The following is a 14159-nucleotide window of genomic DNA, read 5'->3' as shown; positions in this document are numbered from 1 at the left end:
TGTATGTGTGCGTGCTTGTGTGCATGCGTTCCCATGTGTGTGTATCGCTAGATGGACAGATCTGCATGTTCATTTATAGCCCAATCAATTAACCTCCGCCTGCATCGGCTTGTCACTCCTGAAGAGGCAGGAAATTGCACCTAGACAAGGCTCATATGACCAGATTCTTTTCCACTGCAGCCCAGACTCAGGATGGCCCACAAATGGCACCCTATTCCTTACCTAATCCCTATAGGCTCTGGTCAACAGTAGATAACTATATAAGGAGTATAGACCCTGATCAAAAGTAGTGTACTGTATAGGGTGCCATTTGCGACGCAGGTTCAGACTTACCTCAGACCCCCAGGTATGGAGATGGAGAGATCACTGGGCTGGAGATAGAATACTTATTCTGTAATTCCCTTTCTCTCTCTTTCGCTCTCTCTCCATCCCTCCCCCCCCTCTCTCTATCCCTTCCCCTCTCTCTCCCTCCGCCACCCCTTCCCTCCATGCCTCCCTCCCCAGGGGGTAGGTGCAGGGTGAGAGGGCCATGAAAGAGGGTCTTCTTCTGCAGATGTGTTTATGTGTTTATGTTGCTGTCATGGTCGGTGACTAAGGCTGGGTCCCAGAGAGAGAGAACATACAGCACTGTACTACTGCAGGGAAAGGAGAAGAAGGAGAGGAGGGCTGGCAACCTGAAAGGAGGGCTAGGTTTTTACCATGACAAATCTGTGTGTGTGGGGGGGGTTGAACACACGCCTGTCTGTGTGTTCCTCCAAGGGGAGTGCTACTAGTCTCTCCTCTCTTTTTGGTACTCTGCACATTCAACCATTCAAGACAGTGTGAAAAGTTGTGTTCTCTTACTGAAACATGGGCTCTTTTCAGTCTCTAATGCTGACCTGGGTTCTATATCCCATAGTAACCTGTGTTCTGTATCCCATAGTAACCTGTGTTCTGTATCCCACAGTAACCTGTGTTCTGTATCCCATAGTAACCTGTGTTCTGTATCCCATAGTAACGTGTGTGCTGTATCCCATAGTAACCTGTGTTCTGTATCCCATAGTAACCTGTGTTCTGTATCCCATAGTAACGTGTGTTCTGTATCCCATAGTAACCTGTGTTCTGTATCCCATAGTAACCTGTGTCTATATCCCATAGTAACGTGTGTTCTGTATCCCATAGTAACGTGTGTTCTGTATCCCATAGTAACGTGTGTTCTGTATCCCATAGCAACGTGTGTTCTGTATCCCATAGTAAAGTGTGTTCTGTATCCCATAGTAACCTGTGTCTGTATCCCATAGTAACCTGTGTTCTGTATCCCATAGTAACCTGTGTTCTGTATCCCATAGTAACCTGTGTCTATATCCCATAGTAACGTGTGTTCTGTATCCCATAGTAACGTGTGTTCTGTATCCCATAGTAACGTGTGTTCTGTATCCCATAGCAACGTGTGTTCTGTATCCCATAGTAAAGTGTGTTCTGTATCCCATAGTAACCTGTGTCTGTATCCCATAGTAACCTGTGTTCTGTATCCCATAGTAACCTGTGTTCTGTATCCCATAGTAACCTGTGTCTGTATCCCATAGTAGCGTGTGTTCTGTTTCCCATAGTAATGTGTGTTCTGTATCCCATAGTAACGTGTGTTCTGTATCCCATAGTAACCTGTGTCTGTATCCCATAGTAACGTGTGTTCTGTATCCCATAGTAACCTGTGTTCTGTATCCCATAGTAACCTGTGTTCTGTATCCCATAGTAACGTGTGTTCTGTATCCCATAGTAACCTGTGTCTGTATCCCATAGTAACGTGTGTTTTGTGTCCCATAGTAACCTGTGTTCTGTATCCCATAGTAACCTGTTCTCTGTATCCCATAGTAATGTGTGTTCTGTATCCCATAGTAACCTGTGTCTGTATCCCATAGTAACCTGTGTCTGCATCCCATAGTAATGTGTGTTCTGTATCCCATAGTAACCTGTGTCTGTATCCCATAGTAACGTGTGTTTTGTGTCCCATAGTAACCTGTGTTCTGTATCCCATAGTAACCTGTTCTCTGTATCCCATAGTAATGTGTGTTCTGTATCACATAGTAACGTGTGTTCTGTATCCCATAGTAACCTGTGTCTGTATCCCATAGTAACCTGTGTTCTGTATCCCATAGTAACCTGTTTTCTGTATCCCATAGTAACGTGTGTTCTGTATCCCATAGTAACGTGTGTTCTGTATCCCATAGTAACCTGTGTCTGTATCCCATAGTAACCTGTGTCTGTATCCCATAGTAACCTGTGTTCTGTATCCCATAGTAACCTGTGTTCTGTATCCCATAGTAACCTGTGTTCTGTATCCCATAGTAATGTGTGTTTTGTGTCACATAGTAACCTGTGTTCTGTATCCCATAGTAACCTGTGTTCTGTATCCCATAGTAACCTGTGTCTGTATCCCATAGTAACGTGTGTTCTGTATCCCATGGTAGCGTGTGTTCTGTATCCCATAGTAACCTGTGTTCTTTCCTCTGTTCCATGGTCCTCCTCTCTGATCCCACCACTATTATTATCAGGCTGTTTGTGTTCTAGTTGTCAGCTGTAACAAGCAAGTGGAGCTGCAAGGTCTTTGACCTGTACCTCTCTAAGTGGCCCCGATAACAGAACGCACAGCACTCTTACAGTTTTTTTTAATGAGCCTCACTTTCATGCAGCTGGTGCAAAAAGGACTAGAGTTCTTAATCTGTTGGTTTGAAGGTGGAGATAGATGGAAGAGTACAGCAGGCTTTCTTTATAGGATATCTTGCTGATGTCAGTACACTGTACTTTCCTAACAGCCTCCACACTTTTCAGATCCACCCCTGCCAACCCTGCAGACATCAAGGCAGCAGCATGGGAACATGCCTCTCTCAGCACAGTTCCATCCTCTTGTACAGCAAGCCAAGGAAGTGTTAAGGTCATGTGTAACAATAAAAGGGTTGTTCCACCAATTTCATGATATCCAATTGGTAGTTACACATCGCTGCAACTCTCGTACGGACTCGGGAGAGGCGACGGTCGAGAGTCATGGGTCCTCCGAAACACAACCCTGCCAAGCCACACTGCTTCTTGACACACTGCTCGCTTAACCCGGAAACCAGCCTCAACAATGTGTTGGAGGAAACGCCGTCCAACTGGCGGCCGTGTCATAGTGCATGTACCCGGCCCACCACTGGAGTAGCTAGAGCGCAATGGGACAAGCACATCCCGGCTGGCCAGACCCTCCCCAAACCCAGACAACGCTGGGACAATTGTGTGGCACCTCATGGGTCTCCGGGTCACGGCTGGCTGCGACACAGCCCAGGATCGAACCTGGATCTGTAGTGATGCCTATGTAGCACTGCTGCCCTGTTCTGAGCCAATTGTAATTTTCCTAAGTCCCTCTTTGTGGTACCTGACCACACGACTGAACAATGTGCTCAGGTTTTACCAGCAGCAGACTATGCTGCGCCACTCGGGAGGCCCTCATTGTGGCTTTTGACATTATCAATCATAGTCTGCTGCTGGTTAAACCTGAGCACACTGTTCAGTCGTGTGGTCAGGTACCACAAAGAGGGACTTATGAAAATGACAATTGGCTCAGAACAGGGCAGCACGACTGGCCCTTAAAAGGACACGGGGAGCTAACATTGGAGAAATGCATGTCAATCTCTCATGGCTCATCACTACTTGTTTTTGTAAGAAGTGTTGACATGCTGAATGCACTGAGGAGTCTGTTTAAACTACTAGCTCAACAAAGCTCAGACACCCACTCATACCCCACAAGACATGTCACCAGAGGTCTCTTCACAATGCCCAAGTCCAGAACAGACTATGGGAGGTACACCGTACTACATAGAGCCATGACTACTATTCTACATCAGGTAACTGATGCAAGCAGTAGAATCAGATTTTTTTAAACAGGTAAAAATACACCGGGGATTGTGAAGAGACACACACAAAGGTGCAGGCACAAACATACGCACACAAGCGCTAGCACACACACTCTACACACACGTACATTATAATATTGTTGTATGGTGGTTTTATACAGTTTGTATTGTAGATATGTAGTGGTGTAATAATGTTATATGATGTCCTGTTTTCTCTGTTTTTATATGTAATGTAAGTGCCTTAATGTGGGGATCCAGTACGGGTTGGATTTCAGTGCAGGTTGGATAAACATTTGCAGGACAGAAATATTTTACTGATCACAGTCAAGGAATTTATGAACATTTTATTTGTGATTTACAGGATATCCACCAAAAAGCAACTATATCCTCTATAAATATGACATTAAATACAAAGTTGTTTAGCTTACCTTCTTAGGTACAACTTAAAGATGTGTCTATCTATGGCAGTGGATAAGAAGTATACACAAGTGTTTGTGCTAAACCACCACAACGGGTGGCTGGCTGAATTAATTCAAATTTGTCTCAAAGTAAGTCTGAAACTGCACTCTTCACATATACAGTCGAAGTCAGAAGTTTACATGCACCTTAGCCAAACACATTTAAACTCAGCTTCTCACAATTCCTGACATTTAATCCTATAAAAAATTCCCTGTCTTAGGTCAGTTAGGATCACCACTTTATTTTAAGAATGTGAAATGTCAGAATAATAGAGAGAATTATATATTTCAGCTTCTATTTCTTCCATCACATTCCCAGTGGGTCAGAAGTTTACATACACTCAATTAGTATTTGGTAGCATTGCCTTTAAATTGTTTAACTTGGGTCAAGCGTTTCGGGTAGCCTCCCACAAGCTTCCCACAGTAAGTTGGGTGAATTTTGGCCAATTCCTCCTGACAGAGCTGGTGTAACAGAGTCAGGTTTGTAGGCCTCCTTGCTCGCACACACTTTTTCAGTTCTGCCCACACATTTTCTATAGGATGGAGGTCAGGGCTTTGTGATGGCCACTCTAATACCTTGACTTTGTTGTCCTTAAGCCATTTTTCCACAACTTTGGAAGTATGCTTGGGGTCATTGTCCATTTGGAGGACCCATTTGCGACTAAGCTTTAACTTCCTGACTGATGTCTTGAGATGTTGCTTCAATATATCCACATAATTTTCCTACCTGATGCCTTCTATTTTGTGAAGTGGGCTATTAGCAGGACAATAGACTCACCATGTATTATAACAGCCCATTTTGGGCTATTAGCAGGACAATAGACTCTTGCCAACAGCTCTCTGTATTTTGATACTTTGTGGAAGGCAATTGATCTGCATTAAAAACCTTGTGGATGGGGCCATCACGAGTGGTCTAAGACTGTGTTGCTACAGATGCTGGTTCAATACCCGTGCTGGCTGTGACCGGAGACCCATGAGGCGACGGTAGGCTTTTGGTTTCTCTCCCTCTAAAAACATAAATAAATAATAATAAATAACAAACTGGCTTTATTTACAAATTAGTAAGAATGTCTCAAGAATGGCCTTTTTCTCGCTCACTTTAGGTTATTTGAAAACAAAATAATCTCCAAAATATCGTTATTTTTTAAACAAAGTGATTATTATTATTGTTATTATTTAATTTTGAATAAAATAAAAGCACCTTAGATATTCTCACAGATCCTAACGGAAAATGGCCCTTAGATATTAATTTATAGTCCTCCAATCCTCTAAATCGAATTATTGGTGGAGAGTCACGTCATTGAAAAAAATATATTTCTATATACAGTTGTGGCCAAAAGTTTTGAGAATGACACGAATATACATTTTCACAAAGTCTGCTGCCTCAGTTTGTATGATGGCAATTTGCATATACTCCAGAATGTTATGAAGAGTGATCAGAGGAATTGCAATTAATTGCAAAGTCCCTCTTTGCCATGCAAATGAACTGAATCCCCAAAAAACATTTCCACTGCATTTCAGCCCTGCCACAAAAGGACCAGCTGACATCATGTCAGTGATTCTCTCGTTAACACAGGTGTGAGTGTTGACGAGGACAAGGCTGGAGATCACTCTGTCATGCTGATTGAGTTCGAATAACAGACTGGAAGCTTCAAAAGGAGGGTGGTGCTTGGAATCATTGTTCTTCCTCTGTCAACCATGGTTACCTGCAAGGAAACACATGCCATCGTCATTGTTTTGCACAAAAAGGGCTTCACGGGCAAGGATATTGCTGCCAGTAAGATTGCACCTAAATCAACCATTTATCGGATCATCAAGTACTTCAAGGAGAGCGGTTCAAATGTTGTGAAGAAGGCTTCAGGGCACCCAAGAAAGTCCAGCAAGCGCCAGGACCATCTCCTAAAGTTGATTCAGCTGCGGGATCGGGGCACCACCAGTACAGAGCTTGTTCAGGAATGGCAGCAGGCAGGTGTGAGTGCATCTGCACGCACAGTGAGGCGAAGACTTTTGGAGGATGGCCTGGTGTCAAGAATGGCAGCAAAGAAGCCACTTCTCTCCAGGAAAAACATCAGGGACAGACTGATATTCTGCAAAAGGTACAGGGATTGGACTGCTGAGGACAGGGGGTGAAGACATTTTCTCTGATGAATCCCATTTCCGATTGTTTGGGGAATCCGGAAAAAAGCTTGTCCGGAGAAGACAAGGTGAGCGCTACCATCAGTCCTGTGTCATGCCAACAGTAAAGCATCCTGAGACCAATCATGTGTGGGGTTGCTTCTCAGTCACTGCAGTGGGCTCACTCACAAGAACACAGCCATGAATAAAGAATGGTACCAACACATCCAGGAACAGAGCAACTTCTCCCAACCATCCAGGAACAGTTTGGTGACGAACAATGCCTTTTACAGCATGATGGAGCACCTTGCCATAAGGCAAAAGTGATAACTAAGTAGTTTGGGGAACAAAACATCGATATTTTGGGTACATGGACAGGAATCTCCCCAGACCTTAATCCCATTGAGAACTTGTGGTCAATCCTCAAGAGGCGGGTGGACAAACAACACCCCAAAAATTCTGACAAACTCCAAGCATTGATAATGCATCAGGCTGCCATCAGTCAGGATGTGGCCCAGCAGTTAATTGACAGCATACCAGGGCGAATTGCAGAGGTCTTGGAAAAGAAGGGTCAACACTGCAAATATTGACTCTTTGCATCAACTTCATGTAATTGTGAATAAAAGCCTTTGATACTTATGAAATGCTGGTAATTATACTTCAGTATTCTATAGTAACATCTGACAAAAAATATCTAAAGACACTGAAGCAGCAAACTTTGTGGAAATTAATATTTGTGTCATTCTCAAAACATTTGGCCACGACTGTACTTTAGGCCTACCATAGGCGACATGAGTCTCACTAGTGTTGATTAATGTGCTGTTAAAAGTGGTGTAGGTCTTATTTATTTAAAAAGCATATTGAAGTTAGAAGCAGTGCGATTTGAAGCAATAGCCTACCCACTGTGGTCAACTATTTCATCACCGTTTCTTGCTGCTCTGAGAGAAGCATGGGGACTGGTCTTAATAAATCAATGAGATATTTATTTTCACAGAATCTCCGTTTGTGTATTGGTTAGACTACAATTAGGGTGTGAAAATGTCATGCTCTTAGTACTGTAGCTTACTCCCGACCGTCACGTTGTACAGCACCATATTTTCCTAACAGAAACCCCGAGGGAAACACTATAAAATTAATCAAATTAATTAAGATACATTTCTTAAAATCAATCCCATATACTTCTTACAAAAAAAGTTTTTTCTCTAGTACAGCCAATATAGAAGGCTATCAAATGCTTCTCAAATATGCCCTCTGGTGGTCAAACTAGCACTAACTAACAATAATGGTAACAAAGGCTGACAATTAAATAATGTGCCATAGAATTCTGCAGCAGCCCGTAAGGAGTGCGGCAGTATGGTGTAACTTTTACAGGAAGAACCACTGTAAACAAACACTTTATGGCAACCTCGCAATAGAGTATGTTATGACAAGCACAAGCAAGCTGTTCATTATGACAATGTTTTCTTACAGAAACCATTTGTACGTTCCACTGTTATTTAATACAAAATGTATTGGCTATAAATTTCAACTGCAAATGACATGAGCTGATGACTGAAAACATTTATGCAGGCAAATACTTGCCGCACTACTATTAGTCACACGTTTTCTAATTTAGCTAGCTAGCTAACATAAGCTTCTTATCTCATCATGAATGCAAGCACATGGCCTGAACGATAAATCTGTACCAACTGTCTGGCTTTTTGCAAATTGCATATTTGGGAAAACTAACTAAATAAGAACACTAGCTAACATAATAGGCCCAGACAGTAACAGTGTTCTTTTTGTATCAAGGAGGAGAGTTCACTTTGGCGCCAGTCCAGTATTAGCACATAAGTAGCACAGATTGCTAGCTAAGCTAACTACGTTAACAAAGTGAGAATGTGATGAGGACAGGGCTCCTTGCTTGGTGACGTGTACTTTTGATTATTAACTTATTCAAATATGCTGGCTAAGGCAAGCTACTCACCTTCAAACCACCATGCCTACTCTCTCTCTCTCTCACACGTTGTGAGCTAGGGCTGAATGATTTTTAATGAGCAGCTGGTAGAGCGCCCTCTTCATGCAACCATTGAAAAATACTAAAAATGACCACAAATGAGCAGACATGTTTGTTTATTCTATGTATATAATATTGGAGCTGTAGCTGTGTAATAAAGACACATTTTTTATTTTAACTTTCTTTAACTAGGAAAGTCAGTTAAGAACAAATTCTTATTTTCAATGACGGCCTAGGAACAGTGGGTTAACTGCCTTGTTCAGGAGCAGAACGACAGATTTTTACCTTGTCAGCTCAGGGATTTGATCTTGCAACCTTTTGGTTACTAGTCCAACGCACTAACCACTAGGCTACCTGCCGCCCCAAAATGAATATTTCTGTGAAAGGCTAATATTGTCCGATAATACCGGTCAACCGCTTTATCAGTCGGGCACTAATAGATGGCAAGCTTATTTTTTTTACTGTGATAAGGAACATATTCCTGTCCTGCCATATTCGTGGCTCATTCACCCAACCCATACTGAACTATCTGAAGCCATCAGTGTCTTTGTACGCCTTCAGGCTTTCTCCAGTGTAGGGTGAAGGGTTGTGTGTAAGGTACATGTAAACATCAGTGTCTTTGTACGCCTTTCTCCAGTGCATGTAAACATCAGTGTCTTTGTACGCCTTCAGGCTTTCTCCAGTGTAGGTGAAGGGTTGTGTGTAAGGCACATGTAAACATCAGTGTCTTTGTAGTGTGTAGGGTGAAGGGTTGTGTGTAAGGTACATGTAAACATCAGTGTCTTTGTACGCCTTCAGGCTTTCTCCAGTGTAGGGTGAAGGGTTGTGTGTAAGGTACATGTAAACATCAGTGTCTTTGTACGCCTTCAGGCTTTCTCCAGTGTAGGGTGAAGGGTTGTGTGTAAGGTACATGTAAACATCAGTGTCTGTATACGCCTTCAGGCTTTCTCCAGTGTAGGGTGAAGGGTTGTGTGTAAGGTACATGTAAACATCAGTGTCTTTGTACGCCTTAAGGCTTTCTCCAGTGTAGGGTGAAGGGTTGTGTGTAAGGTACATGTAAACATCAGTGTCTTTGTACGCCTTCAGGCTTTCTCCAGTGTAGGGTGAAGGGTTGTGTGTAAGGTACATGTAAACATCAGTGTCTTTGTACGCCTTCAGGCTTTCTCCAGTGTAGGGTGAAGGGTTGTGTGTAAGGTACATGTAAACATCAGTGTCTTTGTACGCCTTAAGGCTTTCTCCAGTGTAGGGTGAAGGGTTGTGTGTAAGGTACATGTAAACATCAGTGTCTTTGTACGCCTTCAGGCTTTCTCCAGTGTAGGGTGAAGGGTTGTGTGTAAGGTACATGTAAACATCAGTGTCTGTATACGCCTTCAGGCTTTCTCCAGTGTAGGGTGAAGGGTTGTGTGTAAGGTACATGTAAACATCAGTGTCTTTGTACGCCTTCAGGCTTTCTCCAGTGTAGGGTGAAGGGTTGTGTGTAAGGTACATGTAAACATCAGTGTCTGTATACGCCTTCAGGCTTTCTCCAGTGTAGGGTGAAGGGTTGTGTGTAAGGTACATGTAAACATCAGTGTCTTTGTACGCCTTCAGGCTTTCTCCAGTGTAGGGTGAAGGGTTGTGTGTAAGGTACATGTAAACATCAGGACATGTTGATTCGGCAGCTTTTCTGTGTTTTCAGTGGCTTAAATGCGTTGGGTGGAGCACTATAAGGGTCGCATCCCCCAAGTACAGCTAGTTTTCCTAAATATCATTATTTAAATATTTTGCCATGTCAAGCTAGCTAGATTTATAATATAGCGGCTGTCTGTGTTATAGTAGTTATGGACAGTGATGAGTCCCACCTTGGTTCCATGGTGGTGCAGGCTGAGATGAGGGCAGGGGAACTGTAATGTTATGTCTATAACTTTGTCTGTTTTGTGTCTGTCTTGTAGTTGTAAGTGTGGAGAGTCGCGAGGCCCACCTCGGCAGCCTGGTCATCGAAGCAGAGAGGAAGGCAGGGGAGCTTGCTGCCCAGGCCCAGAGAGAGGGTCTCAGCCTGGAGGCCTGTGACAAAGACAAGGAGCTCCGAGCCTGGGAGTGGAGGAGCAAGCTCTACAAACGCATGAGGACTGGCTTCCAGCATGCACGTGAGTATGCTGGGACCGAATGTGTGTGTGGGGGGAGGGAGGGTGCGTGCGTGTGTTAGGACTGCACGAGTCTTGACCAGAGCCCAATGCATATAAAGGCAAGGGATGGGGAGAAAGAATACAACACATTATAGGGAAGACAAAGAAATGGTCATAGCTGCCACATTCCTTAGTGTGGAGTGGTATGGTTTCAACCTCGGACATAAGTGGGGACAAGGCTAGCATCAATTGTTTGCAGGTAAGAATCTTTCATTTTTTGTGTGTTGATATGATCTCTTTTCTATATTTAGTCCTTTTACACAGAACAACTTGATTGTAAGTGTGAACTCAACAACCCCAGCATATGTCTTTGTCCACTAGGAGCTCTGATGGCACACACACACACCATGGGATGTGTCAAGTCTGAGATTGACAGGAGGATTTTTTGTATTTCAAAGGTGCCAGACAGGCTTGGAGGAAATCTGAGTGAGGTTATTATGGCTGGCAGGTCGTCCAGACTCCACAGTTACACCCTGTGTGTCCCAAATGGCACCCTTTTCCCTTTATAGGACATGGTGCATAGGGCTCTAGTCAAAAATAGTGCACTAAACCAGGAATAGGGTGCTGTTTGGGACACCGTTCCAAACAGGCCTGGGGGTACAGCCTGCTAGGGAGGTGGAGTGGAGAGAATAAAGGGGAGAGTGTTCTATCATCTTGCCAAACATCTCCTATCCATTACAGCTGTGACGAGCAATAAAGGAGGATAGGAGCGAGTGTGTATTGGACACACATTTGTACACACACATACTATTTTTGACCCTTTGATATCGATGACTGCGTTGTTGAGGAAGAGCTTGCACGTTTCACTGTGCTCTTTACACCTGTGCACGTGACAAATACACGTTGATTTGATTTGACCACAGGAGGTTGGTGGCGCCTTAATTGGGGAGGACAGGCTCCTGGTAATGGCTGGAGCGGAATTGGTGGAATCGTATCAAATACATTAAACACGTGGTTTCTATGTGTTTGATGCCATTCCATTTACTCCGTTCCATCCATTATTATGAGCCGTTCTCCCCTCAGCAGCCTCCACTGGATTTGACATACACACACACACACATTCTCTCCTCCTCTGTCGGTGCACTGTGAGGTAAATTTTCGTGTTGTGTTTGTGCCCCATCTTTTTGTGTGGTCTATCCATCAGTCTGACAAGCATTGTTATGGACTAGGTTAGGTAGTTCAGTTCTAAGGGACACAGTTAGACACTACATTATCACGTCCACACTCCATCACCAGGTGGCAGCACCAGCCGGGTCAGGTGGCAGCACCAGCCGGGTCAGGTGGCAGCACCAGCCGGGTCAGGTGGCAGCACCAGCCGGGTCAGGTGGCAGTCTTGTTAAATGTTGATTGTGCACAGGTGTGGGCAATCAGGGATTGGCAATCAGTGAGAGAAAGGTGGAAAGGAATCTCTCAGCCTGCAAATGTCATTTTTTGTGTTGCGTCTTTAGTTTTGGGCATGCCTTTAGTAGTTTCCCTTTTGTATATATTTATTTTCATAAACTGAACACACAATAATCTGTCTGGGCTGATCGACCAAGGGGAGTACACTGACTTCTCACATAAATGCACACAGGTTACAGACCATTTAGCTAGAGCTAGGAATGTCTAGACTTGTAACAATATCAGTAGGTTAGCTCAGGGGTTTCGTAACAGCATACACATAATGAAAAACTATCTGTCCTTATTAATGTACTCTACAACCAGCACAGCCAGAGGAGGACTGGACACACCCCTCGGAACTTGGTTCTTCTTCAGGTTTCTTCCTAGGTTCCTGCCTTCTAGGAAGTTTTTCCTAGCCACTGTGCTTCTGCCTCTGCTTTGCTTGCTGTTTGGAGTTTTTAGGCTGGGTATCTATAAAGCACTTCGTGCCAACTGCGGATATGAAAAGGGCATTTCTAAAATTCTTCTTTTCTTTTTTGGGTAGGTGTGCCGGAGCCCCCGTCTGCAGTGGGTCTGTGTGTAACCAGTAGCTCCTCTCTCACAGTTACCTTCCAGGAACCCCACTGTCTCAATTCTGCTGTGGTCACCAAGTACAGAGGTACACACACACACAGACTTGTGGACACACACAGACGCACGCATACACACACAAACACACAGACGCGCGGACACACACATGAAAGGAACTGCAATTTAGAAAGGAAACTAATGGGTAAGAAAAAATAAATGATTGTTGCTTTTCATTGTTACTTTCTCCCTCTGTATTTTCTCTCATGCTCTGTCTCGCTTCTCTCTCCCTCCTCTCTGTCTCTCTCTCCCCTTTCCTATTCTCCTTCCCTCTGCAATTTATTTCGAACCCCTGTGCCCCCTCAGTCTGTTGTCTCACTAACCTGCTTCCCTCCAGCCCTGTGGGATGACAGTAAATCTATTAACTATTGCCATGACTGATATTGACTTATTTCCCTCTCCTCCCTACCCGTCCCTCCCGCCATCCCTCTCTCCCTCCAAGCTACAATTACTTGGGGTGACAGTGAAACTATTAAATGTCCCTATACCATCCTCCACTCTAATCCCCTTTGTCCCTGCTAGCTATTCCCCTTACCTGTCTTCTTCCTCTCTCTCTCTCCCACCCTTATCTACCTTCATCCGTTCTAGCTCAAGGCCAGAGAGCCCCAGAGAGCCCTAGCAGAGAGAGATCAGTGTATTGAACTGTAAAGGCTAAAGGGCCGGTCATTTCGACTAATAGGCTTATGCTGCAGATGGAGCATGAAGGTTAACAACAGACTTTGTAATGATCTATAGTTAATCTCTGCTCATCAGGGCTTTTCCCTAGAGGTGTAGAAGTCTTCACAAGCCTTTTAGGGGTTCTGTGGAAGTAGAAGCAAAGGAGAGAGAAATGAGAGAGATTGAGCAGAAAGAGGGAACAAGAGAGGGAGAGAGAGTACATTTCCTCAGTGAAAACGATGTACTGAGCAAATGGCAAAAAAACACATTTCTTTCCACAGTGCCGTGGGGCGAGACAGTGATGCAGCTTAAGCCCCACCCTCTTCAAGATACATATCAACAAATTGGGGAGGGCACTAGAACAGTGCAGCACCCGGCCTCACCCTGCTAGAATCTAAAGTCAGATGTGTACTGTTTGCTGTGGATCTGGTGCTTCTGTCCCCAACCAAGGAGGGCCTACAGCAGCACCTAGATCTTCTGTACAGATTCTGTCAGACCTGGGCCTTGACAGTAAATCTCAGTAAGACCAAAATAATGGTGTTCCAAAAAAGGTCCAGTTGCCAGGACCACAAATACAAATTCCATCTAAACACTGTTGTCCTAGAATACACAAAAAACGATACATACCTTGGCCTAAACATGAGCGCCACAAGTAACTTCCACAAAGCTGTGAACGATCTGAGAGACAAGGCAAGAAGTGCCTTCTATGCCATCAAAAGGAACATAAAATTCGACATAATAATCAGGATCTGGCTAAAAATACTTGAATCAGTTATAGAACCCATTGCCCTTTATGGTTGTGAGGTCTGGGGTCAGCTCACCAACCAAGAATTCCAAAATGGGACAAACACTAAATTGATACTGCATGCAGAATTCTGCAAAAATATCCTCCATG

At 44.0% G+C, this 14159-nt stretch overlaps 1 protein-coding gene across 1 annotated transcript in view; it reads left to right on the top strand.

The window, feature by feature from the left end:
• Positions 1 to 14159, top strand: part of ankfn1a (ankyrin repeat and fibronectin type III domain containing 1a) — a 243850-nt gene that overhangs the window by 167297 nt on the left and 62394 nt on the right. The window contains exons 10-11 of the mRNA XM_065012544.1: positions 10367 to 10561; positions 12525 to 12638. Of these exons, the coding sequence (XP_064868616.1) occupies positions 10367 to 10561; positions 12525 to 12638 (309 nt within the window). The remainder of the gene's footprint in view (positions 1 to 10366; positions 10562 to 12524; positions 12639 to 14159) is intronic.

This window comes from Oncorhynchus nerka, linkage group LG28 (genome assembly GCF_034236695.1).
Source record: "Oncorhynchus nerka isolate Pitt River linkage group LG28, Oner_Uvic_2.0, whole genome shotgun sequence".
NCBI classification, from domain to species: domain Eukaryota; kingdom Metazoa; phylum Chordata; class Actinopteri; order Salmoniformes; family Salmonidae; genus Oncorhynchus; species Oncorhynchus nerka.
This window is presented reverse-complemented; position numbering and strand designations above follow the sequence as displayed.